At 62.7% G+C, this 24,975-nt stretch overlaps 1 protein-coding gene across 3 annotated transcripts; it reads left to right on the forward strand.

Annotated features, from left to right (window-relative positions):
• Positions 1-6,723: 6,723 nt before the first annotated feature.
• On the forward strand, positions 6,724-21,445 carry PLK5 (polo like kinase 5 (inactive)). Of its 3 annotated transcripts, none has more exons than XM_054013336.1 (15): positions 6,724-6,904; positions 9,135-9,242; positions 10,521-10,637; positions 11,521-11,650; positions 13,147-13,234; positions 13,315-13,410; positions 13,736-13,934; positions 14,437-14,575; positions 14,664-14,752; positions 14,854-14,962; positions 16,935-17,015; positions 17,417-17,576; positions 17,979-18,108; positions 18,430-18,540; positions 20,137-21,445. In XM_054013336.1, the coding sequence occupies exons 1-15, from the start codon at positions 6,791-6,793 to the stop codon at positions 20,320-20,322; spliced, it is 1,857 nt and encodes a 618-aa protein (XP_053869311.1). In that variant the 5' UTR covers positions 6,724-6,790; the 3' UTR covers positions 20,323-21,445. The 3 variants fall into 3 exon arrangements, with proteins under 3 accessions (XP_053869311.1, XP_053869314.1, XP_053869312.1); XM_054013339.1 differs by having other exon boundaries at positions 17,417-17,468; XM_054013337.1 differs by having other exon boundaries at positions 16,938-17,015.
• The last annotated feature ends 3,530 nt before the right edge of the window (positions 21,446-24,975 follow it).

Genomic DNA, 24,975 nt, shown 5'->3' on the forward strand with positions numbered 1-24,975 from the left:
GGGCTCTGAGAACACCCTTCTGCTCCCACCCTGCACCCTGAATCAGTCCTCCCCGAGAGCCCTGCCTGGCCTGCCTCATGTCCTTCCCCACCCCACAGCCTTCCCCACTCCTGGGAGCAGGCCAGGCCACCAGGCCAGTGCTGAGAACAATGGGATAACGGGGGTGGGGAGGACCACAGGGAGTGGCAGGCGGATAAGTTCTGTGCCAGGCCACACACTAGGGCCAGGGAGTGGGGGCCCGAGGGGTTAGGGTTGCCAATTTTGGTTGGACGTATTCCTGGAGGTTTCATCATACGACCTAATCTTTCATTAAAGATGGATCTTTAATTGTTGGAGACTCCAGGACAATCCTGGAGGCTTGGCAACCCGACGAGGGGCTGGTGGTTGGGGGATCAGAGAGGATGGAGGGGCTGGGAAGGGCTGGGAAAGACGGGCAGAGCGAGGGGGGCTCCACCATTTGCTGGAATGCAGCTGACACCCCCCCACACACCCCGAGAACAAGGCCAGCACATGCAGTGCATGCTGGGAAACGGGCAGCTCCTCGCACCTGCAGCTGGGCTGCGCCTTGTTCCCCTGCCAAGGCTGCTTCAGGACTGGGGTGGGGGGAGAGAGCAGGAGGACAGGAGAGGTCAGGGCTGTGGAGGAGGGGAAGGTCAGAGAACAGAAGAAAGGGACGTGTGTGTGTGTGTGGGGGGGGTGTCAGGCCGGGAGGGAGGGGTCTGACTGGGGGTAGACGAAGATGGTGGAGGGGGGCGGGGGGAACCGGGGTACAGAACACAAGCACGGAAAGGACAAAGCAGGAGGTGGGGGAGGGGTTCTTGAGCCAACACGGAGGGCGGGGGATTATGGCATTTCCACCATTGACTGGGTAGGCGCGGGGGGAGGGGGGGGGGATGTCAGCTGCATTCCACCTCCGGCCTTGGGAAGGAAGATGCTGGCAGGGGCAAGGCCGCTCCCCACCTCCGCAGGAGAGGGCCCGTGGCCTGAGGCTGGGAGAATCTGGCCCCAGAGCTCCCCAGCAGCCCAAGGGGAGGGAGGGGAGCCCAGGCCACACCCCTCGGAGAGGCAGCTCTGGATGGCCTCAGGCCCCTGCGGGGAGCTGGGAACCATTTTCTGAGTCAGTTTCCTCCACCTGCGGCTCAGCATCCTCCCCCATGGCCGTGGGGCGCTGGCGGTATGGGGAAGGGGGCGGAGGGATAATTAGCCAGGTGCCTGCCTGAAGCCTTCGTTCACGGACACGTCAGCACCTCGCCCGCCAGAGGGATGGTGGCCGGCAGCTCCCAGCATGGCCTTGGTGGGACCCACAGCAGCTGTGTTCATGGGAGGGAGGGGGGGTTTCAGAGACAAGCTCTCCTAGTGGGGGTGCTGAGGTGTTGATCCCGGGCCAAGATTGGGCCCCAAGTCCGTCTCCCTTCCAGGAGCTTTGCACCGTTCAGCTCTGCTCCCTGCCCCGTAGCACGAGGACCAGAGAGGAGATCGCAAGTGCGCCCTTCCCCCAGCCACACACCATCAACCCATGGAACTCACCGCTGCAGTATGTCACATAAAGAGGAGCACAGCAGGCATCTTCTTTAGATGGGCCTCACTGACCATCTGTCTGTATCCACCTGCTGTCTCTTGTACTTCGGTTGTCAGCTCCTTGGGCAGGGCCAGCTGTTTGTTCTGTTTGTACCGCGCCTAGCGCAGCGGGGTCGTGGTCCGTGACTGAGGTTCCTAGGTGCTACCCCAATACAGATGAAATCATAAATAATAATAGTCCATAATTTGCAGGCCTCAGCACTAGCTCTTCTTGGTCCTAGAAAATCCAGGGACAACGCCACCTCCTGCTAGGCACCACGTCCTGGGGCCTTATCTATTAACTACCTGGGTTTACACAGGCATCTGGTTCTGCAGCACACTCTTGTGACAATACTACCTAACAAGAAGGGATCAGGCATTTCCCACAAAGAACAGCCCCTGCAGTGACACTGGCTAAGGGAAACCGACATGACTCCCAGTCCTCAAGTTTCAGAGCATATGCTCAGGGAGGGTCAGGCAGGGATTTGGCTCCCATGGAGAGAGCATTGCAGTTTTTAAAAGCCGTACGGAGCATCTGGCACTGGCTGCTCTTGGAGGTGAGATGTACCGATGGAGTGTTTGCAACCTGCTTTCCGGATCGAGAGAGGAATGCAGCCTTCTTGGATTTCAACCTGGTACCACATTGATGGAATTGGGGAGTTTACAGAGATCATTGGTCCGGGACTTGTAAATAACAGGGAAGCACCTGGGATTCAGCTCAGTCCCCCCTCCCTCCCCCCCCCCCCCGCCTGGCTCAGCCTGACCCATCCCTTCCAGCCGGAACCTAAAGGGACCCAACCAAGGTGCCAGGACTGGGGAAATGAGGCTCATGGCTGGACCCAGGAGTCCGTGGGGACCCTGCCTTCTAAACGAGTCCCTCTTCTCCCCAAACCCAGACAGCCACCAGGCTCTCCCTGCAGCCTGTTCTCCGTCCAGGAGTGAAAAGCAGAAGGTGCCACTGTAAACACCAGGAGATCCAGTGTCAGACACACATTCCACAGGCCTGGCATCACAGCCCGGCTCGTCCCCCTGTGAGCAGCCCACAGAGGGAGCGCGCACCCCGACATTGGCCAGGTGGCACTGGCTGTTTGCTGATGGCATGGGAAGACGTGGCAAGAGCTGCCCGCCTGGGGGCTGGGTCAAGGCGGTGAGATGGGAATGTTTGGGCAGGACCCACAGCAGCAGACCCAGCGGTGCCAGGCCCGGGGGAAATAGCAAAGGAGTCGCTGCTCCTGTAATGCCCAAAGCACTTCATGAGCACTTGCTAATGAAGCCACCTTTTTGAGTTAGCTCAGCATTGACCCTATTTTGCAGATGGGGAAACTGAGGCACGGAGGGGGAGGGGACCGCTGAGGTCACACTGCAAGTCAGCAGCAGAGCAGGGATCAGATCCCAGGAGTCCAGGTTCCCACTCCTACATGCAGAACACTAGGCCACACCTCATTTGCATGTCATTTACCCAGAATGCTCTAGCCTAGCAGGGTCTCTCCATGCAGCGGGATTTGATTCTCATCCCTGAAGCAGCCCGGTCTCTGCTCCCCAGGCCGATGCTGGGAGCCCCTTCTCCCACCCTGCCATTGGGGCTTACTGGCCAGGAGCTGGTGCCGGGGCCAGGGCAAGGCAGAGCCCGCAGGCGGGGACAGCCGCACAGCGTGGGGCAAGAGTCCCCTTTACCCTGCTCTGAGGGCTGAGCTTGTGAAGATAAGATGCTGGGGACAGGTTGTGGGGAGCACAGAGAGAGGCTTAGGAACCCCCAAAACACATGTGATCAGGACAGCAGCAGAAGCAGGGGCAGATACAGGTTAGGGGGTGGAGCAGGGTTGGGGAAAGCTGATGAATTTACCCCCCACACACACACGCATACTGAGTCACCCCCCTGCTGATTACCTTTCCTTTCATCCCCTTTCCACGGCCTCTGCCCCTTGCCCTTTGCATTCACTGATCTGCAAGTGCACAGTGCCACCCATGCCAGTCTGGGGGGGGGCACCCATGCGCCCCAGGAGCACGCTGGACCTCCCAGAAGGTTGCCCCTCTTGGGGGTGCTCAACCAGCAGCACACGCCCATTTCTGAGGGTGACAACAGCATCCTCCTTGCACCTCCAGCTTAGCCTGGTAAGATCAGCCCAGCCCCCAGGGGACAGGGCAAAGACCCCCCTAGGATGGGGACGTATTGGGCCTCCTCGCTGGGAGCTCAGCAGAAAGGCCCAGCACTGAATGCACCATGGGGACTAAACTCTCCTCTCCTCCACTAGCCAGGGGTCCCTCCGGGGCAGGGCAGGATATTTGCCTCGAGGGGTTTGTGGGGGAGAGGGGGGCGGCACTGCCCAATTTGTACCATAATACAAATAACTAAGTGCTCACCCATCACAGTCTTGCTGAAGTGGGTGGCCGCCTTTCATCTCTTGTTGAATGCTGCCCCCTCGCCTCTCTCTCCAGCTACTGCAGGCACAGACCCAGGGCCCGGGGAGATCTGAAACTTCATTTCAGGTTTTCTGAGGGTTGCTTTATTCCAAGGCAGATCCAGTCCCTGCGATCCCCAGGGCGGACAACTCGAGCACTGAGACGCTCTCGGTGCAGTGTGGATGTCATGTGCCATTCTACATCATGTTCCATTCTAGGATCCTGTTGGGCTTTAGATACATCAATTTAGCCCACAGCCATCCCCCGCCCCCAGCATTTTGTAGATGGGGAAACTGAGGCACAGCAAGATTTAAGACCAGTATTTTCCAGCCTCAGTGTCTCAAGTGAAGCGCCCAATCAAGGGGTCTGATTTGCAAAGCTCGCACGCACCTGTAGTGCCCACAGACTACACTGGGATTGTGGGTACTTGGCACCTCTGCCAATCAGGTCACTTACGCCATTAAATATGGATCGAGGAGGCGTAGTCTTAGACATCCAAGATTGACAGTGTTGAGCGAAGTGACTTGCCCGCTGTCACCTAGCAAGTTTGGGGCTAAGGCAAGAATGGAACTCATAACCACAGCCCCTTAACCACAAGCCCATCCTGCCTGCATTAGAGATCCCGGGGGAGCTGCCGTTTGCTGGGCACTAGCTGTGCCCACCCCCAGAAGTGACTGCATTTCAGTGGGGCTGTGCAGCCAGAGTGCAGTGGGAGGAGGGGTGCTGGGCACAGTGCGGGTGGGTTATTCTGACCCTTCCCCCCTCACTCTACAAAAGGGGAGGGGGAGCAGCAGACGTTGGAGGATGGAAGGAAGGGGCAGGACGTTTGGGATGTGCCTGGGGGATTCCCAGGATGGGGTTAGGGGCCTTATCAGGGGGGTTTAGGGTCCCTTCCCCACACCCTAGAGATGGAAGGGAAATCAGCTTCTCTATAAGGACCAGAGACAATAGAGATGAAAGAGACTCTAGAACACCTCTTCCATCCCCTTTGCCCACTGCCCTACATGCTGTTCTCCGGCCCAGCTGTACATGGCCCTGGCGTGGGGGCTCCCACCCCTTACGAGACGACCCCCCAGCCACCGATCCCAGCGTCAGGAAGTGCTTCGATCAATCCCAACCCAAACCCGAGATCACAGCCAGAGCTGGACACCAGAGGGAGCCACGCCAGCGATCGTGCAAGGGAGTCCAAGCCAGCCCTGGGCCTAGGGCTGCCCAGGGCATGGCTAGTTCCAGAGAGGGGGTGCTGGGCTCCCCCATGGTGCATGGGCATACAAGTGGGGCGCTCAAGGGTGCAACGAGGGGCAGGCGGGAGGGTTTGTGTACACAGGGAAATTCCAAAGTGGAATAAATATCCCAGAACAGAGTCACTTGGTCTTGTGCTGTGGAACAGTGGCCGCATGGAGGAGGGTAGAATGATTTGCAATAGCTCTGCAGTGTTTCTCCATGGAGACAAACCTTAAGGGTCAAGGGGGAAGAAGGCCGCCCCTCCAAAGGGGCCTCATAGAAAGTTTCTGAACATCCTCCCAGCTAACCCACCCTGTCCCCTCAGTCCTGCAGCCACCGCCCCTTGCAGAGGGGACCCTGGGAGAGTACAAACAAGCAGCACAGAGCGTCTCCTTGCTGGCGTGAGCATCGTTACAGCTGGACTCGTCCCATGGTGCCCTCCTCACCTGGGCATCTCACAGGACTTTCGTTCAGCCAAGAAGCCACGCCTCTGGAAGGGACCAATCCACCCCCCCATCGAAACACAGCCAGCTCTGGGGTGGAGCAAGGCCGCTGTTGAGCAGCCGCACGGCAAAGCTACAGAACGGGGGGGTGGCACATGGAGGAGGCGGCTGAATGCAGTGGCAGTGCCATGAGGGTGGGGAGACATGTCGGCTGCAGAATGGACCTGGCAGCATTATCCCGGCTGTGAGCTTTTGCGCGAACACTTGCCGCACGGGGCCAGGGATCTGCCGTTCTCAGCCGGAGTTACAGGCTACTTCCACAACGCCAAGTTTAAGCCTTGCGAATACGGCCCCGGATGGGGCATAGGAGGCCGGGGTTCTATCCCCACCGCTGCCACCAATTCTGGACGTGGCCATGGGCAAGACACTCGCTCTCTGTTTGCTTCTGTTTTCCCACCCGTCTGTCTCCCCCCTTTGTCATGAGGGGAGGGGCTGGCTGGGCCTGGGCAGCGCCTAGCATAACAGGGCCCTGATTTCTACCGGCGCCTCTGGGCACCATTGTAACAGACCAGGGCTATTTACATGGCAGGCCTCGCCCCAGGAGGGGGCATTGGTCACCCCAGCGCTTCCCCGTCGCTCTGCTCCCTCCCCACGCCCACGTTCAGAGCCGCTGAAACGTCCCCAGACCCCTGGTCTGGCTGGGTCATGGATTTTCCATGTTTCTCTGGCTAAAGGCATTCGCATGGGGCGGGGGCAGATCTCAGGCTGTTTCGTCTCTTCCATAACCCCCCCCCCCCAAATGTGCGACAAACCCTCACCGCAGTAACCAGCCGTGATGCCACCCTGCCCAGGACTCCAGGTGAGGGCCAGGCAAACCATCTCAGAAACCCAGCTGCTGCTAAGGCAGGGCCTGGAGGCGCAGCTGCTCTGCCAAGCCTGGATTCCCCTTTAACGAGCTCTGCCGGCCCCTCCTCTCTGCCCGCCCCCAAGTTGTGGAGTCTTGAGCCCAGATCTTGGGTGTCCAATCGGCAGGCGAAGGGGAGAGCAAGCCCCCGTCCTGCATTATAAGAGGTTTGCAAGTGCTCTGCCTTGAGGACAGTGAGTGGAGCAGGGAGACAGAGCCGGGGAATAGGAGAGGGACTGGGGAGTTGCAGAAGCAGTGGGCTATGGGGAAGATGGAGCATTCAGCCAGCAGGAGGGCCCAGGGAGACAACCTGAGCTACTTCCTAGAGGACCCAGGCACCGGGACGCTGTACAGGAGGGGCCAGCTCTTGGGAAAGGTACCTTTTTTGTTGTTGTTTCAAGCGGTTCTAGGAAGCCAATTCCCCCCAGGGCTGTCAGGGGGCAGAATCTGACAGCAGCTGTGTGTGTGCATCTGATGGGGACAGTGCTACTTCTGCGCTTCTCCAGCACCTGCCACCGGACGCTGGCAATGGATTAAACTCATCCAGTACCTCTTCCCTTCCCCCCGCGAGGGAGGTAAGTCATTGCGGTGTCCAGTTTAGATGGGGAAACTGAGGCACGGGGGGGAAGGGCGATTTGCCCAAGGTCATCTAATCAGTGACAGAGCTGGGCATAGAACCCAGGCGTCCTGATGCCTACCCCCCTTTCCCTGTTGGATCCACTAGACACCATGCCCTTCTGAGAGCTGGGATTAAAACCCAGCCCCCGGCTCCTCTCACTAGACCCCAGCACTGAGTTGCAGCAGGCCACGGGCTGATTCAGGAGAATCTTTGCTGATTCTAGGAATCAGGATGTACCACGTTAGCCGAAGCCCATGGGGTGCACTCACTGCAAAAGCAGCAGATTAGCAGCGGGCTGCGCTCACAGCCGGGGGCTGCCAGACGTGCCCTCGCTCCTCTGAGGTTCTGGCAGCCGCTTACCAGGGAGAAGTTACAACTCATGAATGAGTCGTCGGGGGCTCTTCCCGGCTCCTCCTGGGTGCAAAGGGAACGCTTAGCTACCCGGCTCCTTACCCTCCCTAATACCCCGGGCCCGATCCTCCATCACTTACGCCAGTGCAAACTGCGACCCAATCAGGGACAGCTGTTTACGCCTACTTTGCCCTGATGCCAGTGACCTGGGAATCCGGGGATCAAAGACGCTTGGCCCCAGACATCCTCCTGCAGCCAGCTCCCGACAAGTCTGCCAAGGGAAGCCCCGAGCACGTCAAGTTACCCTGGACGGAGCAGCCTCATGCGCTGGTTAGGGCCCTGCTCCAGGCTGTCGCTGCAGGTCCTGGGTACCGGAGGCTAGGATGGCTCAGGGCAGAGTGCTCAGCCCGGCTCAATGCCACTCCCCCACGGGTCCAGCCGGGGGCCCACTAGCCCACGCCTGGAGAGCAGGGCTTGCTCCCCACTGGTGCTACTGCAGTGCCCCACCCCAGACAAGGCCTCGGTCTCACAGCCCCTGTGATGGGGAAACTGAGGCACAGTGAGGGGTTAGCCATCCAGTGGTGCTGCAAATTTTTATAGTGGAGGTGCAAAAGGTGGAAACCATGTATTTGGGTTGTCACTACTATTTCAAGCCAGGGGGTGAGGCAGCCCCCCCCCAGCACCCCGAGTTCCTGCACCTAGAGACCTGTCTGTCTCATTCCCCATCTCTGTTCATAGCGTAACATCCTGTGCTGACCTCACGGCTCTACCAGACAGTGGTGAGGCAGGAATTCAATCAGAGAGAGGTAGTCTGTGTTGTCACTGCGGGCTGGGGTGTAGCTGTTGCCAGGAGAGGGGCTGGTGGGGAAATTCTTGTTGCCAAGCAGAGGAGGGAAGAGGCCCTCGGCCCAGGTTAAGTAGCTTTGCATTCTGGCCTTGAACCTGGAGCCAAAAATCGAGGGGAAGCAGAGCCCGGTGGCAAATGGGCATTTTGTTGCGGAAACTGCTGCTCTCTCCTTGGGGAAACTGAGGCACAGAGGCAAAGCAACTTGCCCGTCAGCTGCTGCTGCACCTGCAGGAGGGTGACTTTGTCTCTTTCAAGAGAGCTGCGCTGGCAGGCAGGAGCGGCCACGTCGGGCAGCATCTGCCACGCAAAGCTGCCCACAACACGTACTATCCCCGCCGGAAAGGCTGGTGCCTTGTGCAGCATGTGAGGCTCAGCATGGGCACTGCTGCCTAGTGGTTAGAGCCAGCAATGGGGACTCAGGGGCCCGGCACTGAGGGGAGCAGGCTTTAGGAGGTAAAGCAGGGTTTGGGACGTCCCAGCTCTGGGAGGCGAGCCTGGCCTAGGACTCCTGGGTTCTAGTCCTGCCATGGGACTTTGGACCGGGCACAGCTATTTTCCCTCTCTGCAAAACAAGGATCAGCCCCCTTAGGGTGAGCCTGAGCCCCTCAAATGGAAGGGCCAAGGGTCATCATTGGAGGCACCGTCAGGGTGGGAACGACCCTCCCTGGTTGCCCAACCCCCATGGCTTTGTCCCAGGGAAGCTCCCCCTGGTACAAGTCCCCACAGGGCCAGGGGAGCAGGATGCAGCCACTGCTTACCAGAATCCTCACGGCTCCTCCTTGCGCGCAGGGGGCTTTCGGCCGGTGCTACAAGTTCACGGACACGTCCACCGGCAAAGTCTACGCCATCAAGATCGTCCCCCAGTCCCGCATCTCCCGGCTGGAGAGCAGGGGGAAGGTGAGCTGGGGCTACTCCCTGGGGTGGGGGTGGGGAGGAAGCATCTAGCACTGGCCAGAGAGAGGAGGGGGCTGGCCAGGTGAGCCTTGAGGTCATGCCCGCCCCCACTTCTTATCATCCCCCCAGAGGAGCAGTTGGCTGCAGCTCGGCCCTGTTCTGCCTCGCCTGTGCTGGGGCAGACACCCATGAACTGCGGGGGGAAGGTTAACCCTTTCCTTGCCAGCACCCGGGGCTCATCTATACCCCTCCCCCCGCCAAGCCCCATTCCCTTCTTTATACGGGATTCCCGTGCCCCCTCACCCCATACCTCAATCTTGGGGGCAGGGGTGGGGGTTAAACCCCAGGGTAAACAAAGAAGTCCCCCTCCCACTGCAGACGCTCCACATTCCTCTTGTTCTCACCATCCCTTGTTCTCACCCCGGGGTGTCGCCCAGCCCCCCCGCTGAGACAGGGTCTCTGAGGATCACGGAGCAAACCACGGACCATGCACACGTGAGCAGCAGCCTCAAATGTCAGTGCAGGGTGAGACCACTTCTCATTCCTACGCATAGGGACGCCCTTGCTCCTGACCACTGAAGATTGAGAGCGTTAGCTCTGGGTGCCCAGCCAATTCCCAGGTAACTGCAGGTAACTGCAACCTGGTCGGCTACATAATACATTCCCCCCTGCAGCTTCGGTCAGGATTTCCCCATCTGTCTCTATCGTGTGACTCGGCTGTTGCGGGACGGCGATCACATTCCACCGCAGAGCCAGCTGCATTTCAGTGGCAGAGGCGTGATTTCCCTTGCACACACTGTCTGCCAACGGCTTTGGCATCCCTTAGGCCCTCTTGCCCGAGAGACATGTCAGATCTCGTTAATGTCTCGGTCTTGCTGTCATTTTACCAGCTCATGTTGGCATCAACCAAAAAGCATGAATGCTGTGCGGTAGCTGGGTTCTGACTCTAATGAAATGGGCAGTGGTGGGTGGGTAGGCACAGCTGCCACCTACAGGCTGCGATCTGAACGGCATAGCTGTGTTTCATAGGCCCTATACTGCTAGCAGCTCATGGGGTTTCTCCTATCGCTTCAGTAGCAGAACGATCTAAGTTCTATCCCTACTGCTGTCCCCATCTCCCTGCCAGCTGTGATACTCCTAGCTGGGCGCGAGGACCCAGGATGAGCAGTGGGCATGTGCGTTTTCCACAGCGCTGTATGATTCTAGCTGACTCCAGCGCTTCGGGCTCGTGACTCGTTTCGCTCGCTATTTGTGTGCGAGTCTGCAATTCTCCTCCCGCAGGTCGAGAGGGAAATCGAGCTACACAGCCATCTGAGCCATCGGCACGTCGTGGGCTTCCACCGGCACTTTGCTGACCGGGACAACATCTACATGATCCTGGAGTACTGCAGCCACAAGGTGAGCCAAGGCTCTCGTCAGGGAAGGGAGCCAAGTCCTGATCAAAGAAACACCTAGACTCAGAACCTCCAGGGTGTTTGCACTCTTAACTTCTGCTGAAATCCAGGGAAGTTAGGAGCCTACACACATTTGGGGCCATAATAACTCGGGCGTCTCTCCTGAATCTTTTCCAATCCTCTGGGGTCTGCAAATCTGGCTTGAAAATACGAGACTGGCCTTTATCTGGCTTGCAACACAGCCCGAGAGGCCTGTTTGACTAGCATTGGGAGAGGCAGCCTGGTCTAGAGCAGAGAAGGTGCTGGGATTCTGGAGAGCTGGGTTCTGGTCCTTGTGATCTACTGTGTGTGACCTCAAGTGAGTCACTTTCCCCTCCTTCCCTCGCTCTTTCGACTCAGAGCTCTTCGGGGTGGGGTCTCTCACTGCGTGTAAGGGCAGCACGGGGGCTCTGATCTCAGCCAGGGCTCAGGGGCGTTCCTATCATCCAAACTAATGGTGGTTAGTCCTTGGGCTGCTCTAAATGACACTGGGGCAGCGGAAGATGTCCTGGGAGCAGCAGAGAAGTCACTCCAAACAGCTGATTGAAAGGGACAGACGTGTTTATTTTTCAGGGCTGGCTCTTTAGTTAACCAAGGGAAGGGTGGGGCAGCGACAAGCGGAGATGGGCTGGAAATGTGGAAGTCAGGCCCAGCTGTCGAGCGCCGGAGGGTCAGAGGAAGGGGGGATGGGTTTGACCCAAGCCCCTCTGCCCCCTCCCCCGATCCAATCTGTCCTCAAAGGCGGGGCGGGGGGTTACCAGCACTATGGACCGTGCCGCCGATAGGAGGCCTGTGTGCTGTGCTGGACCAGATCTGTCCCTGATCTGCTTTCCTCTGCCCATCCCCAGTCCCTTGCCCACATCCTGAAGGCCAGGAAAACTCTGACGGAGCCAGAGGTCCGATATTACCTGAGGCAGATCATTGCGGGGCTGCGCTACCTCCACCAGCAGGGCATCATCCACCGCGACCTCAAGCTGAGTATGTGGCGCGGGCCGGCGGCAGCGAGCATGGGGCCGGCTGGAGCACAGGGTGACGCCGGGAGGAGGGGGGATCCCCAAAGGGTACAGGGGGAGAGACCTCGCCAGCGACGCATTGCCAGCTTACACATCGCCCTCTGATGCCGAGCAGGTGCCCGTGGGAAAGCGGCTGGCAGAGGGAACCGGATTCCACCCCACTGCTCCAGAGTCCTCGCCTAATGAATGGACGTGCTAGGGGACTTGGATGCAGGGGGGACAGGAGGGCAGTATTGCCTACTAGTTACAGCCAGGGCGTGGGAATCAGGACTCCTGGGTTCTATGCTTGGGAGGTGCAATGGGTTGGAGTGTGGGGAGGCCGGGGGGGGGGTCAGAACTCCTGGGTCTTCTTTACAACTCTGAGGCCTGTGGAGCAGGTTGCTGGGTGCCAGGACTCCTGGGTTCTGGTCTCAGCTCTGGGAGGGTGGCCCTATAGGCTGCGGGAGCGGAGGGAAGGGGCTGGGAGTTGGGGCTCCTGGGTCCTCTCTCCAGCCATGAGAAGCGTTGCGCTGGTTCTGGAGTGCCAGCACTCCTGGGTTCTGGTCCTGGTTCTGGGATTGTGGTCCAATAGGTGTGGGGAACAGTGGTGGCTGGGAGTCAGGACTCCTGGGTTCTTTTTCTAACTGTACTTAAGGCAGGTCACGTCCTTCTCCTGCTGTGCAGTGGGGAGAGGGGACTGAGCTCCCAGACGGCTCAGACCCTGGGACTGATTGATCTCTGCCCCACAGCAATGCAGCACCATCTTCCTGCGGCCCCTTTCAATCCCTTAAGCCCTGAGCAGCAATGAAGGAGTTAATCACCCCTGTGCCCTTCACCTTGGCCTCTGAGACCCCCCCCCCCCCCACAAAGGGGGCTGGGGGCTGGAGAGGGGTTATAAATACACCAGCAGCGCGTCTGGCCGTCTGGCTTGTTGCGAGTAAATGCCACCAGCGTGACTTCATGCTTCTGAATGGGAGCCCGGGAGCCGGTTCTCCATGTAGGGGCTGCCCCGTGGAGGGGGAGATACGTGGGGACCCCCAGGTGCAGCCTGTCTCCCTGACGCGCACACAGCTGCCCCCTGCCAAGCAGCCTCTGGGCTGGGGAGGGCCTCCGTCCTGCCTGTGATTTATTGCTCCCCTGGGGCACATACAAAGCTGCCACAGCTACTGAGGAGGCCCCATCCAGCGCAATGGGCTACTCCGGTCTCCACAGCTGTTTGAGCGGCTGTAGAGAAATATACCGGCACAGACAGCCCCGCCTACGCCCTGCTCTGGTGCTAAACTCCATGCTCCCTTCTCCCCTGCAGCGTGGGCTAGTGGCTAGAGCCTGGGAGCCAGGACCCGGTTCCCAGCCCTGCTACTGGTTCCTTGTGTGAGCGGGAGCCAGCCTCAGTTTCCCCATCTGTAAAGGGGGTGACTCTGGCCCTGTGCCTGGAAAGCTGCCCGGAGTGCGCTCAGCGGCTGACCTCTCTTAACCCCACAGGTAACTTCTTCCTCACGAAGAACATGCAGGTGAAGATCGGGGACCTGGGGCTGGCCACGAGAGACGAGCAGGCAGGCCGGAGACGGGGGTGAGTGCTGGCCCAGCACAGCCTGCGGCCCTCGCCGGGGCGCTCCGTGGCTTCACCTCCCGTTCCTTTTCCTCCTACAGCGTGGTGTGTGGGACACCCAACTACCTGGCCCCCGAGGTGATCGCCAAGAAGGGGCACTCCTTCCAGTCCGACATCTGGGCCCTGGGCTGCATCATGTGAGTGAGGTGCCAGGCAAATGCCTCCGAGAGGGGTGGGCAGGGCTGGGTCGGTGGGGAGGGAATGGGATACGGGGCACCAGCTCCGACCCGGCCCCAGGGTGAGCAACAGGCTGGTTCAGTGGGGTGGGGAATGGGACATGGGGCTTTTTGACTCTACGGGGCACCGGATCCAACCCAGCCCCAGAGCGGGGAACAGGCTGGTTCAGTGGGGTGGGGAATGGGACATGGGGGCCTTTCCCCTCTAGGGAATGCTGTGATTGGCTGCTTGTGCCCACCTTGGTGCACTGGGAAGGCTCTGATTGGCTGCCTTCCCTCGCCCCAGGTACACCGCTCTGACAGGCTGCTCCCCCTTCGAGATCACCCACAAGCAGGAGATGTACCAGTGCATCCGGGAGGGCCGGTACCCCATCCCCAACCACCTCTCGCCAGGCGCCAGGAAGCTGATCGGCTGCCTGCTGGCGCCCAGCCCCTCAGAGCGGCCCAGCCTGGAGGAGGTGTTGGAGCACGAGTTCTTCACCCAGGTCCGGGCGCTGCTGGGACGGGCGAGTCGCTCCCGGCGGGCACCCAACCTGAGCGGCGCTGCGACCCCGTGTGCCAGGTCGCTACGCTGCTTGGTAGAGCCGGGCCTGATTGCGGGTCATGCCCTTGCACCCCGTCTAGGCGCCCAGGGTGGGCGTGCCCCTGTGCTGCCCTGTCTTAGGAAGAATGCCGCCGCCCCTCGCCCAAAGCCCCCGGAAGTGCCCTTAGCTCAGCTCCACAGAGCTGTGGCCGTGCCTGGTACAAACAAACCAAACTGGATCCAGGCGTAGGCACTGGCAGTTCTTGTATCCAGCCCCCGACACGGTGCCCCAAGTCCCTGGGCTGGTTACTCCAGCCCCTCTGGGTTCCTTCCACCACCCCTGGCATCTGTGGCCCCGTCTAGCCCTGGTCCCCGTATGAACTGTGGGGTCCTTGCCCTGCCCCCTCCATGGCACCAGCACATGGTACGGCCGGGAATGGAGTGACGTGGCTCTCGTTTCCCAGGGTTTCACTCCGGACAAGCTGCCATCCCGCGCCTGCCATTCAGTGCCCGTCTTTGCCCTGCCCAACCCGATTGGCAAGCTCCTGAAAAAGGCGGCCAAGGTGCTGTTCAGGGGGTTGCCGTGCCAGGAGCCCCGGGCAGGTGGGTCAAGCGGCCGCGTCCCCCCGTGCTCTGGGCCGGGCTTGGCAGTACCCATGTCACATCATGGCTCTGCTGTGTCTCCATCCAGGTAGCCCAGTGCCCGGCGAGGAGCCGGAGAAGCTGATGAGCCGATCCCAGCAGGCTCAGAACCTGCCCAGCCTGGAGCAGCACAGCGAGGTAGGAGGGATCCGCGGGCAGGAGGCGGGGAGGGACCGGGGGGGGGGGGTCTGTAGCCCGGCTCTCCCCTCTCTCACCTGCTGTCCCCGTCTCCCTGCCAGGTGGAAAGAGGCAGTGTCCAGGCTGCGCCGTTCCCTGAGGCCCCCAGCATGTTCTCCATCCATCTGCTCATGACGGGAGCCCTCAGGCCCAGCCGTTCTGGTGCCAACTGTAAGTGGATGCTGGGGGCTGCGGGTGCCAGGCAGGCATCCTAGGGGGCACTGGAGCCCATTGGAGCAGAGTCCCAGAGGCAGGGGGGCGACTTTGATCCTTACAGCTCGGGAGGGGCGGGGCCGGCAGCCTGGGACAGACCTTGAAGCCACATTTCCCAGACCGGCCTCCAGCTGTGGGGCCTGGAATTTGGGAGGGTTCTTGGCTGGAGACATCTGGGGCCCGATCCCAGCTGGGAGCGGCATGTGCTGAGCCCCTGCTGGGGATCGGGCCCTGGGGGGGGGCTCCCGTTGGGCCCCCAAACCAGACACCTCTCTTGGCCTCCACCTCCCTTGGCCAGGGGCTCGGAGCAGCCCCCAGTAGGGTCGCCGGGAGCCTGCTGGGCCGGGATTGCTGCAGTACGAGGCTCCCGCCTCCCTGGGGTTGTCGACTGTCTAACCACACAAACCCAAACACCCTTGTCCCGAGGCCCTGCCCCACTCACTCCCCCCCTCCGTCGCTTGCTCTCCCCCACCCTCACTCACTTTCACTGGTCTGGGGCAGGGGGGTGGGGTGCGGGAGAGGGTGAGGGGTACGGGCTCTGAGAAGGAGTTTGGGTGCAGGAGGGGGCTCAGGGCTGGGGCGGGGGGTTGGGGTGCAGGAGGGGGTGAGGGGTGTGGGCTCTGGGTGGGCGGCACAGCAGGGCTAAGGCAGGCTCCCTGCCTGCCCCAGCCCCACGCCGCTCCCGGAAGTGGCCGGCATGACCACTGGGTGGGGCAGGGGTCTCCACGTGCTGCCCGCGCCCTGAGTGCCAACTCCGCAGCTCCCATGGGCCGGGAACTGTGGCCCATGGGAGCTGCGGGGGTGGAGCCTGCCACCCGGGAGCTGCCCGAGGTAAGCGGGACCAGGGGGCTCCACGTGCTGCCCCCTCTGCGCGCTGCTCCCGGAATCGGCCAGCACCTTGCTGCGGCCCTTGGGGGGAGCCGGGGCGGAAGGAGGTTTTGCATACTGCCCCTCCCTGAGGGCATCGCCCCCACAGCTCCCATTGGCCGCAGTTCCCAGCCAATGGGAGCTGCGGAGCCACGCTCGGGGCACGGGCAGCACGCGGAGACCTCTTCCCCCCAGGGGCCATGGGGACGTGCCAACCGCTTTCGGCAGCGGCGCGGGGCCGGGGCAGACAGGGAGCCTGCCGTCGCCCCGCTGCGACACCAAACTTTTAGCACCTAAAAATCTCCCGGTTTGGTTTCAGTAGCTTCAGGGAGATAGGGCCTGATTCTGGGAGACTCCTGGCAAAACCGGGAGAGTTGGCAACCCTACGCCTCCCTCTGGTGTGGCCCCCCTGGGTTCCCTCGCTGCTTCCTGTTGGGGCAACAGCTCCACTCATTGGGGGGGGAGGCACTCAGGGCAAGAGAGCACATGAGACTGGCTGGGCAGAAATGAATCCAGCCATCTGCTGTACTCACTCTGGGAAGCATTGACTAGCAGTTAGATGAGGGTGGGAGATCAGAACCCCTGGGTTCTCTAGGAGAGTGGGGTGTAGTGGTTTGATGGAGGGGTGGAATCAGGACCTCTGGGTTCTCTCCCCAGCTCTGGCAGGGGAGTGGAGTGGAGTGATTTGATGGGGGGGGGGGGGGAAATCAGGACCTCTGGGTTCTCTCCCCGGCTCTGGCAGGGGAGTGGGGTGTAGTGGTTTGATGGGGGGGATCAGAACTCCTGGGTTCTCTCCCCGGCTCTGGCAGGGGAGTGGGGTGTAGTGGTTTGATGGGGGGGGGGGGGTCAGAACTCCTGGGTTCTCTCCCCGGCTCTGGCAGGGGAGTGGGGTGTAGTGGTTTGATGGGGGAGGGGGATCAGAACTCCTGGGTTCTCTCCCCGGCTCTGGCAGGGAAGTGGGGTGTAGTGGTGGGGGCTGGAAGGTGGGGGGCAGAGGGGTGACCCTGCCAGGGCTACAGCGGGTGCCATGAGTGGTGCCCTGATCCCGGCCCCGTCTCTGCAGCAGATGCAGGCTGGAGCGTGGCGAGCGCGGTGCAGTCAGTCACCAGGGTGCTGGGAAGTTGCCTGGAGAACATGCCTCTGGGTAAGAGGGACCCTGGCGCCGGAGACCCACAAAGCCCTGCACGCCCAGCTCCATCATCCCCTGGGCTTCCTCAGCCCGGGCACCAAGCCCCCCGTGCGCACCTGGCCGGATACGGGTGGGGTCTGGGCTGGGCTGGCTTGGACGCACCCTGGGTGCAGGCTCCAACTGGGCCACTGTCCAGCCCTTGGGCCGCGGGGCGGGGGCTGGGACTCCATGCTGGGGCGGCGGGATTGCCCCACAGGGCCTGGCAGTGCCAGGGGTCGGGCCAGGCCAGTGGGAAGCTGCTCAGGTTTCCTCCTGACCTCCCCTGCTCTGTCAGGGCCTCTCCCCAGCTGGCCGGGCACTGGGGGCCTGTGGGGGCCTCTCTGCTGGGCCTCAGGCTCCCCTCTTTCTCCTTGCAGCTGAGCACAACCCTATGCAGCGCCTGGCACTGCCCGTCCTCTGGGTCACCAGGTGGGTGGATTATTCCAACAAGTACGGCTTCGGCTACCTGCTCTCGGACGGCTCCACGGGTGCCCTGCTGGCCGACGGCACCCACCTAGCCCTGTGCCCGCAGTCACTGTAGGTATCCCCCGGGCACTGGCCTGGCCCTCTGCCCCCTCCCCTGGGCATCCACCTACCCTTCTGCCCCCTCCCCCGGGCACCTGCCTTGCCTTATGCTCCCTGCCCCCACCTGAGAATCCACCTGGCCCTCTACCTTCCCAGCACCCACCTCAGCATCTGCCCTGCCATCCCTGGAGCCCTCTGCACAGTCACCCCCTCTCAGACACCCATCACCCCCTCTACACCCTCCCCCCTAACCCTCTGCTCAGTCCCCCTGACACCCACCTCACCTGGCACCTGCCCTGGCAGGTCTCTGGGTACCTGGGACACCTGCTTCCCCCTCTCCCGGGGTTTGCCTGGCGCCCTCCCAGCCCCCGGGCTGCTGCTCCAGCCTCACGGCTTTTTGTTGCTTCCTTCCAGGCGTGTCTGCTACTGCCCGGGGTGCGGGGAGGCCGTGTCCTTCCCCCGGAGTGACGTGCCCACCTCCCTGGCCACAAAGATGGACGTCCTGCACTTCTTCTCCCAGTACATGCAGCAGAAGCTGCTGGAGGTGAGGTCCCGGGGCCGGGGAGACCCTGGAGCTGGGCGGGGCGGGAGAATCACTGGGCCGGGAGCGCAGGATATGCCAGTAGTGGCTGGGGGAGACCCCAGGGTGCAGTGCCATGGGGGGGGGGCATCCACGTGCCCTGCCTGTGCTGCCCCCGCTGCAGGGGAGGGGCCCAGCCGTGGCTACGGCAGCGGACCCAGGGGCTGAGCCCCAGGTGAATTTCCCATCCCCTCTGGGCTGTGCCCGCGTGGAGGACTATAAGGGGGAGCCACACTTGGTGCCCCCCCGGCCCAGACAACTGCCTGACGCTGCTCCTGCTGGCAGGGGGGGAACGAACCGGCGGGTCCCAGCAGCTCCACGGACGCCCCCTGTCTCCTGTGCTGCGCCAAGTCGGACCGGGCACTGCTGATGCTCTTCAGCAACGGGACGCTGCAGGTAACCCACCCCCCGGCGCAGCCTTGAGCCGCTCCCCCTGTCCCCCCTCTAGCCTCTCCTCGCCTGGTGCCCCCCCCCGAACTCTCCCCACATCCTTCTGCCCCATAGCTGCTCCCCCCTCTCCTGAGCCTCTCCTCCCCCAGCGCCCCCCCGAGCCTCTCCCCACATCCTCCCGCCCCATAGCTGCTCTCCCCTCTCCTGAGCTCTCCTCCCCCAGCGCCCCCCCCGAGCCTCTCCCCACATCCTCCTGCCCCATAGCTGCTCTCCCCTCTCCTGAGCCTCTCCTCCCCCAGCGCCCCCCCGAGCCTCTCCCCACATCCTCCCGCCCCATAGCTGCTCTCCCCTCTCCTGAGCTCTCCTCCCCCAGCGCCCCCCCAAGCCTCTCCCCACATCCTTCCGCCCCATAGCTGCTTCCCCCTCTCCTGAGCCTCTCCCCACATCCTCCCGCCCCATAGCTGCTCTCCCCTCTCCCGAGCTCTCCTCCCCCAGTACCCCCCCCCCGGAGCCTCTCCCCCATCCTCCTGCCCCATGGCCGCTCCCCCCTCTCCTGAGCTTCTCCTTGCCCGCTGCCCCCCCGAGCCTCTCCCCTATCCTCCCGCCCCATGGCCACTCCCCCCTCTCCTGAGCCTCTCCTCCCCCAGCGCCCCCCCCGAGCCTCTCCCCACATCCTTCCGCCCCATAGCTGCTTCCCCCTCTCCTGAGCCTCTCCCCACATCCTCCTGCCCCATAGTTGCTCTCCCCTCTCCCGAGCTCTCCTCCCCCAGTATCCCCCCGGAGCCTCTCCCCCATCCTCCTGCCCCATGGCTGCTCCCCCCTCTCCTGAGCCTCTCCTCGCCCGCTGCCCCCCCGAGCTTCCCGCCCCATGGCCGCTCCCCCCCTCTCCTGAGCCTCTCCTCCCCCAGTGCCCCCCCGAGCCTCTCCCCCATCCTCCTGCCCCATGGCCGCTCCCCCCTCTCCTGAGCCTCTCCTCACCCGCTGCCCCCCCGAGCCTCTCCCCCATCCTCCTGCCCCATGGCTGCTCCCCCCTCTCCTGAGCCTCTCCTGTCTCCGTCCTCCCCACTTCCCTCTGCAGACCTAGGTTGCATTGGTCTATCCGGTGTCACAAGTGAAATGAGTTTGAGGGCCTCAGCCGCGTTCCACCCTCCCCATAGGCTGCAGCACAGCCTGGCCGGGGTGACAGGCCCAGGGCTGGGATAGTGGGGAAAGTGGGGCCTCAGCAGGGCTGTGGTCTGTGACCCCCCACCCACTACCCACACTGCCCCGAGGCCCTCTCCTGGCAGCAGGGCCGGACAGCGGGGGCTGGAAACCCCTTGTGAAAGGGGGGCGTAGGTGCGAGGGCAGCTGGGGGCTGGCAGTCGGGGGTCAGAACTAGAGGGCAAGGGGGAGGGGGTGGAGCAGGAGCCCCCACCCCGCAGCCAGAGCCCCCTAAGCCAATGGGGGCTGGTCCCATTGTCTGATCCCAGCAGCGAGGGCCACCAGCTGGGCTCCCTGGCCCTCCCCAATGTGTGCAGGGTGGGGTGGGGGGGTTATTAATCCTCTCCTGGCCCAAGGTCTGTGGGACGCTGCGTCACTCCCCCTCCCCTCTCTGCCCCGCAGGTCAATTTCTATCACGACCACACCAAGCTGGTGCTGGGCTGCCCAGGTGGTGGGCACCTCCTGACCTTCATCGACGAGCAGCGCGTCAGTGCCACCTTCCCGCTGGGCGCCCTGGCCACGGAGGGCTGCGCCCCGGCCCTGCGGGAGCGCCTGCAGTACACCCTCGACATGGCCCACTGCCTGTAGCTGACTCCGCTGCCGCCCCCGGGAGCCGGACCCGCTGCCAGGCCTGGCATGGACACGGACACAGGGCGGCTGAGGTGATGTGGCGGCCCGGGGCAGGCCCATTAGGGGCTCTTATGGGACCCCATTTGACGATCAAACTCTGCTCCCCGGCTGGAGGGGTGCTGTGAAGACATGAGCCCTTTCCGCTCTGCCTCTCGCTCCCCCTGGAACCAGCGGGGTCTGGAGGTGCCCGTTTGCCCAGTGCCAACGCCGGCCCAGCAGCTTCACCCACTGGCGTCCCCTCAGGATGGGATTTGGGGCGCAGCAAACAGGCCTTGGCCTTCAGGGGTGGCTCCCAAAGGGAGCTGGAGCAGCGGGCGCGGCTGGAGGGCCAGGCTGCCCTGAATGCCTGGGGCCGGCGGCCAGGCAAACTGGAGAGTTGCTGCAGGCTCTGGGGCTGGAGCTGGGCCAGGCCTGACCACTCTGTGGTGGCGGAGGATGGGGAAGGGGCCTGCTGGGCCAGGATCCCACCCAGACTGGAGCCGGGATGGGAAGGGGGCACTGAAAGCCAAGGTTATGTGATGGAGGGAGGCGCTCTGAGGAGGCAAGAGAACCCAGGAGTCCAAGTGTGGGAGGGTACAGAGGGGGAGGGAGCCGGCTGGAGGGGGAGTGGGGGAAGGTGAAGGAGCTGGGGGGAGGTGACTGGGGGTCAGGGGCGTCTGGTTGGTTCTGGGCCCCGTTGAGTCTAAATTCCTCTCCCTGCCCAAGGAGGCGGCCAGGCCTGGCCCGGCCCAGTGGTTCTGGCCACACCCTGGATTGGGGGTGAGGGGGTCGCAGGTGCCAGCTGGCGCTGAGGTTGGGGGGAGCAGGCAAAGAGAGGGGCTGGTCACGTGCACGTACCCCAGCCCTGAGGGGTGCACAGACCACCCGGGAAAGCGTGGAGGGGCATGGCAAAGCAGGATGTGAATGTGGGGGGCTGCAGATAGGGAGCGAGGGAGATGGGCAGAGCTGCGAGGCCCCGGAGAGGCCAGGGTTGGGAGAGCAGGACCAGCCGGTCACTAGCTGCAGCCTGTCGGCAGCGCAGGAGCTGGGCTGGGGTAAGTCCTAGAAATACGGTTCCGAATTAAACTCCTGTGGCCGCAGATTAGCAGCGTCTGATTCTGAGGGCTCTGGGGCTGTGACACGGGGCTCCGGCCCTCAAGGGGGCTCTGCAAACCTGCCTTGGATGTATCAGTAGCCTGGCGGATAGAGCACTTGGCTGGGATGCCGGCGCCCTTGGTGCTATTCCTGGTTCTGCTCCGTGCCTCAGTTTCCCTCTCTGTAAAATGGTATCATGCCGCTGTCCTCCGTTAAACAGCACTTTGACCTACCGAGAAAAAGTCCTAGGTCAGAGCCAGGGGTGATTATTAGTGACCCAGACGCAGACCCCGGCTGGTGCCCAGGACGTGGCTGGAGTTGGCGCGGCCTCTGCCTGGTTTCGAGCTGACCAGCTGCCCTGTCGCCCGGCCCACTCGCCAGGGGCACTAAGCGGCTACCTTTGCCATGGATTGAAAGGGCCAGAGCCTTAATCTATTCTCCCTTCCCACGCCTGGTTTCCATTCAGGGCCGGCCTAGTGCACGTGGCACTGAGCTGAACCTGCGCTGGGGTAGGAGGCATCCAGCCCTGTTCAGCGCTGCCCTTCCCCTGTAAAGGGATGGCGGGGAATCCCCCCCACAGCACCTTGCAGGCTGCAGTGAAACGGACCCAGGTGCCCTGGAGGGCTCTCACAAACCCACCCACAAGTGGATCACAGAGCAGCCAGACGAGCGGGCACCAGCTGGGAGCAAGGCCCTGGCAGCACATCAGGGGCCTGAGGGGCAGGGCGCTGCCCGACTGGGCGGGAGAGAGGGCAGCCGAGTGGCGCTGCCCCAGCCTGCCTGGCTGGTCTTGTTCCTTAAGTGGGGCTGGGGTTGTCACTTCCTCCACTGCCCCTGCCCCGATCCAATAGCCTGGGCTGTATCCGAGCGTGAGTCTCCGCCGGCTGCTTCGCTGTGGCCCTGCGTCAGCCGCCGGGTGCGACATGAATTGCAGGGGGCAGCACTGAGCAGAGCCCAGGGTGGGCCCAGAGAGCCTGGCTCATGGAGGTGCCAGGCACAGGGGTATGTGTGCGTGTGTTTGTCCACGTGTGTGCCCTTACACATGTGGGTACATGCATGCATCAGGGTGTGCACTTACCCGGGTGGGTCCATGCGTCTGTGTCTGCCTGTCCTCGCCCACCCCTGGGTACACGCACACGTCTGTCTCGGGGCGTCCTTGCACACACGCGTCCACGCCCATGTGTGTGTTTTGGCTAATGTGCGTAGCGGAGAAACAACAGGAAATGCCAGCTCTGGCGATAGGGGCTCGCGCTAAGCAGGGCAAAGGCCTCTCGCTCTCCCATAGTCAGCTGGGGTCAGAGGTTGTAACAACAGGCGGCTGCTCATTCCAAAGGGCCCTGGCCCGGCAGAGCCGTGACTAACCAGCCCCAAGGACCCGTGCCATTGGCTTTCGGCCGGGAGGAAGAGGAGAGCACGTGTTGGGTGTGCAGCCGGCTGGCGGGGAAGGCGGTGGTGTGCAGTGGTTACAGCCCGGGCGCTTGGCATACTGGCCACTGGCATACTGGTTCGGAGCTGAATGAGCTAACACTGCTGGCGGTGGCTGGGCAGGGTGGGTGCCCATAGCCCTGGCCCTATAGGGAGCTGTTCTGTGTCTGACCCCCCCACGGCCGGCCCTTGCCAAGAATGCAGGGCCCGGCTCACATGCCCCGTGTTCGGAGATTAGCCCCTGAGTGCGACAAGGTCCCAGTGACGAGCCTATCGGGCCCTTTCAGCCGTACACGGTGGAGGAATGTGCCCTGCTCCCCCCGCAGAGCCCCCACTTGGGAACGAGCCCCTGCGAGAACGGGCCAAGGACCACGGGGCCAGCGCTGCAGCAAGTCCCATGTCATGGCTTTCCCGGCCCTGCCAAGCCCTTTCCCCTCCCACGGGTCCTAGCTGGGTGCTTCATGCCCTGGGTCCGGCGCCCGCGGCACTCCATGCCCCCTGCATGACAGCCCTGCCCAGGAAGAAGTGCCAGAGCAGGGAGGTGGGTGGTTCACATGCCAGGGCCCAGACCCAGGGTCCTGCCCCCTCCCCCGCTTGCTTCTCCTGGGACAATCTCTTCCCCTTGCTGTGCCTCCATTTCCCTACAGGCCCTGGCCTGTCCCATCCCCCCCTGGGCAGGACCAGCTGGAGAAATCGAGGGGGAGCCTGGGTGCTGGGAGACAGGTAGCCCGCTCGTACCCCCCCTGCAGTGAAGCCTGGCCGAGCACCCTGGCTGCCTGGCAGGGCTCATTCGGGCTCTGCTATTTAAATTGCAGCCATGTATTAAAAGACCAGACAGGAGAAATCAGGCTGTGACTGGGGCTGGCTTCCCCCCACCCCACCCCCCGCCCAAGCACTAGGGATCCCTTCTGCCCCGCCAGAGAGTGGGTGTGCGCATGGGTTAGCATTCACCCCCATGCCACACGCCCTCACGTGGGGGCAAATGCTCATGGGGTAGCACCCAACCTTCCTCATCAGAATCGGGCCCCTGCGGTGCTGGGCACCACCCAGAGAGGAAGACGCAGTCCCTGCCCCAGATAGCTCATGGGCTGGCAGGCTGCATGGTGCAGGGAGCGCGGCACTGCCGGGGTCATGTTCATGGATGTGCCACAGGAGCGCTGCTGCGGGGCCGGGCTCTTTCACCCCCAGGGCATGCGGGGGGCATGACTTAGAACAGCCAGACCCCAACCCCCCCAGCTGAAAACACCCAGCAGACAAAGCTGCCCCCCGGGGGTGGCATAAGGGCTGCAGGCAGGTAGGAGGCTGGCAAACAGCATGCCTGGCACAGGTGGGCCCTGGGGAGATGAAGGCCACATTGCGCTAGGGGCTGTACGAGGGCCAGATTCGCCGCAGGAGGGAGAGTCTCCACTGAGCAGCTAGATCTGCCTTGGTTTCTGCTCCTGGGCTCTAGCATGTGCCAGAGGAACCGGCTGCAAGAGCCTCCCAGGCGATCCGAGCGGGCCTACGAGGGCAGGCTGCCTCCAGCTCTAGGCGCTGCCCCTCCTCCGCGTGGCACGGCTTGCCTGACACTCAGCCCCGCCGGGGTTAAGAACGAGGCCCAGGCGCACCAGCTGGGGTTGCAGGGAAGACCCAGATGGGGCCGTCAGGAGGTCCGAATAGCAGAGCCCGTCTCCAGCTCCCGGGGGGTAGAAGGGGGGTTCTTTGGCTGATTTCACTGGAGCCTCTGCTCCAGCCCCTGGCCTGAACACAGTGCCCGGGCGCCTGCCAAGCACACAGAGCTGTTTGTAAAGCGATAGGCTGCCCTGGGGGAGTTGGTTCGGGGGGTGGGGGGGGTGGGGATGGGAGCAGAGGAATGCAAATGTCAGCAATGGCCAAGGTTCTCCTGCCCACGGCCCCGGCTCCACCCGCCTTATTTCGGGTCGGAGAAGCCCAGACGGCGGCGAGCTCTAGAATCCATCACGTCTAGCCCCGGCTGGCCAGGGAAGGCCCATTCCCACTACGGCTGTGCCAGGCCTCGTCGCCTTGTGGTCCCGACTCCCAGCTGGGAAGGGAAAACCTGATCCTCTCCCCCGCAGCAGCCACCCTCCTAAACTGCACCAAAAATAGAGCCCA

This window comes from Malaclemys terrapin, chromosome 24, assembly GCF_027887155.1.
Source record: "Malaclemys terrapin pileata isolate rMalTer1 chromosome 24, rMalTer1.hap1, whole genome shotgun sequence".
NCBI classification, from domain to species: Eukaryota; Metazoa; Chordata; order Testudines; family Emydidae; genus Malaclemys; species Malaclemys terrapin.

Excerpts from the sequence above, each read along its gene's own strand:
- PLK5 (XM_054013336.1), top strand. The coding sequence starts at position 6,791 with ATGGGGAAGATGGAGCATTCAGCCAGCAGGAGGGCCCAGGGAGACAAC. Across the intron at positions 13,935-14,436 it reads AGCACGAGTTCTTCACCCAG|GGTTTCACTCCGGACAAGCT; the intron begins GTCCGGGCGCTG and ends CTCGTTTCCCAG. Across the intron at positions 14,963-16,934 it reads CAGCCGTTCTGGTGCCAACT|CAGATGCAGGCTGGAGCGTG; the intron begins GTAAGTGGATGC and ends CCGTCTCTGCAG.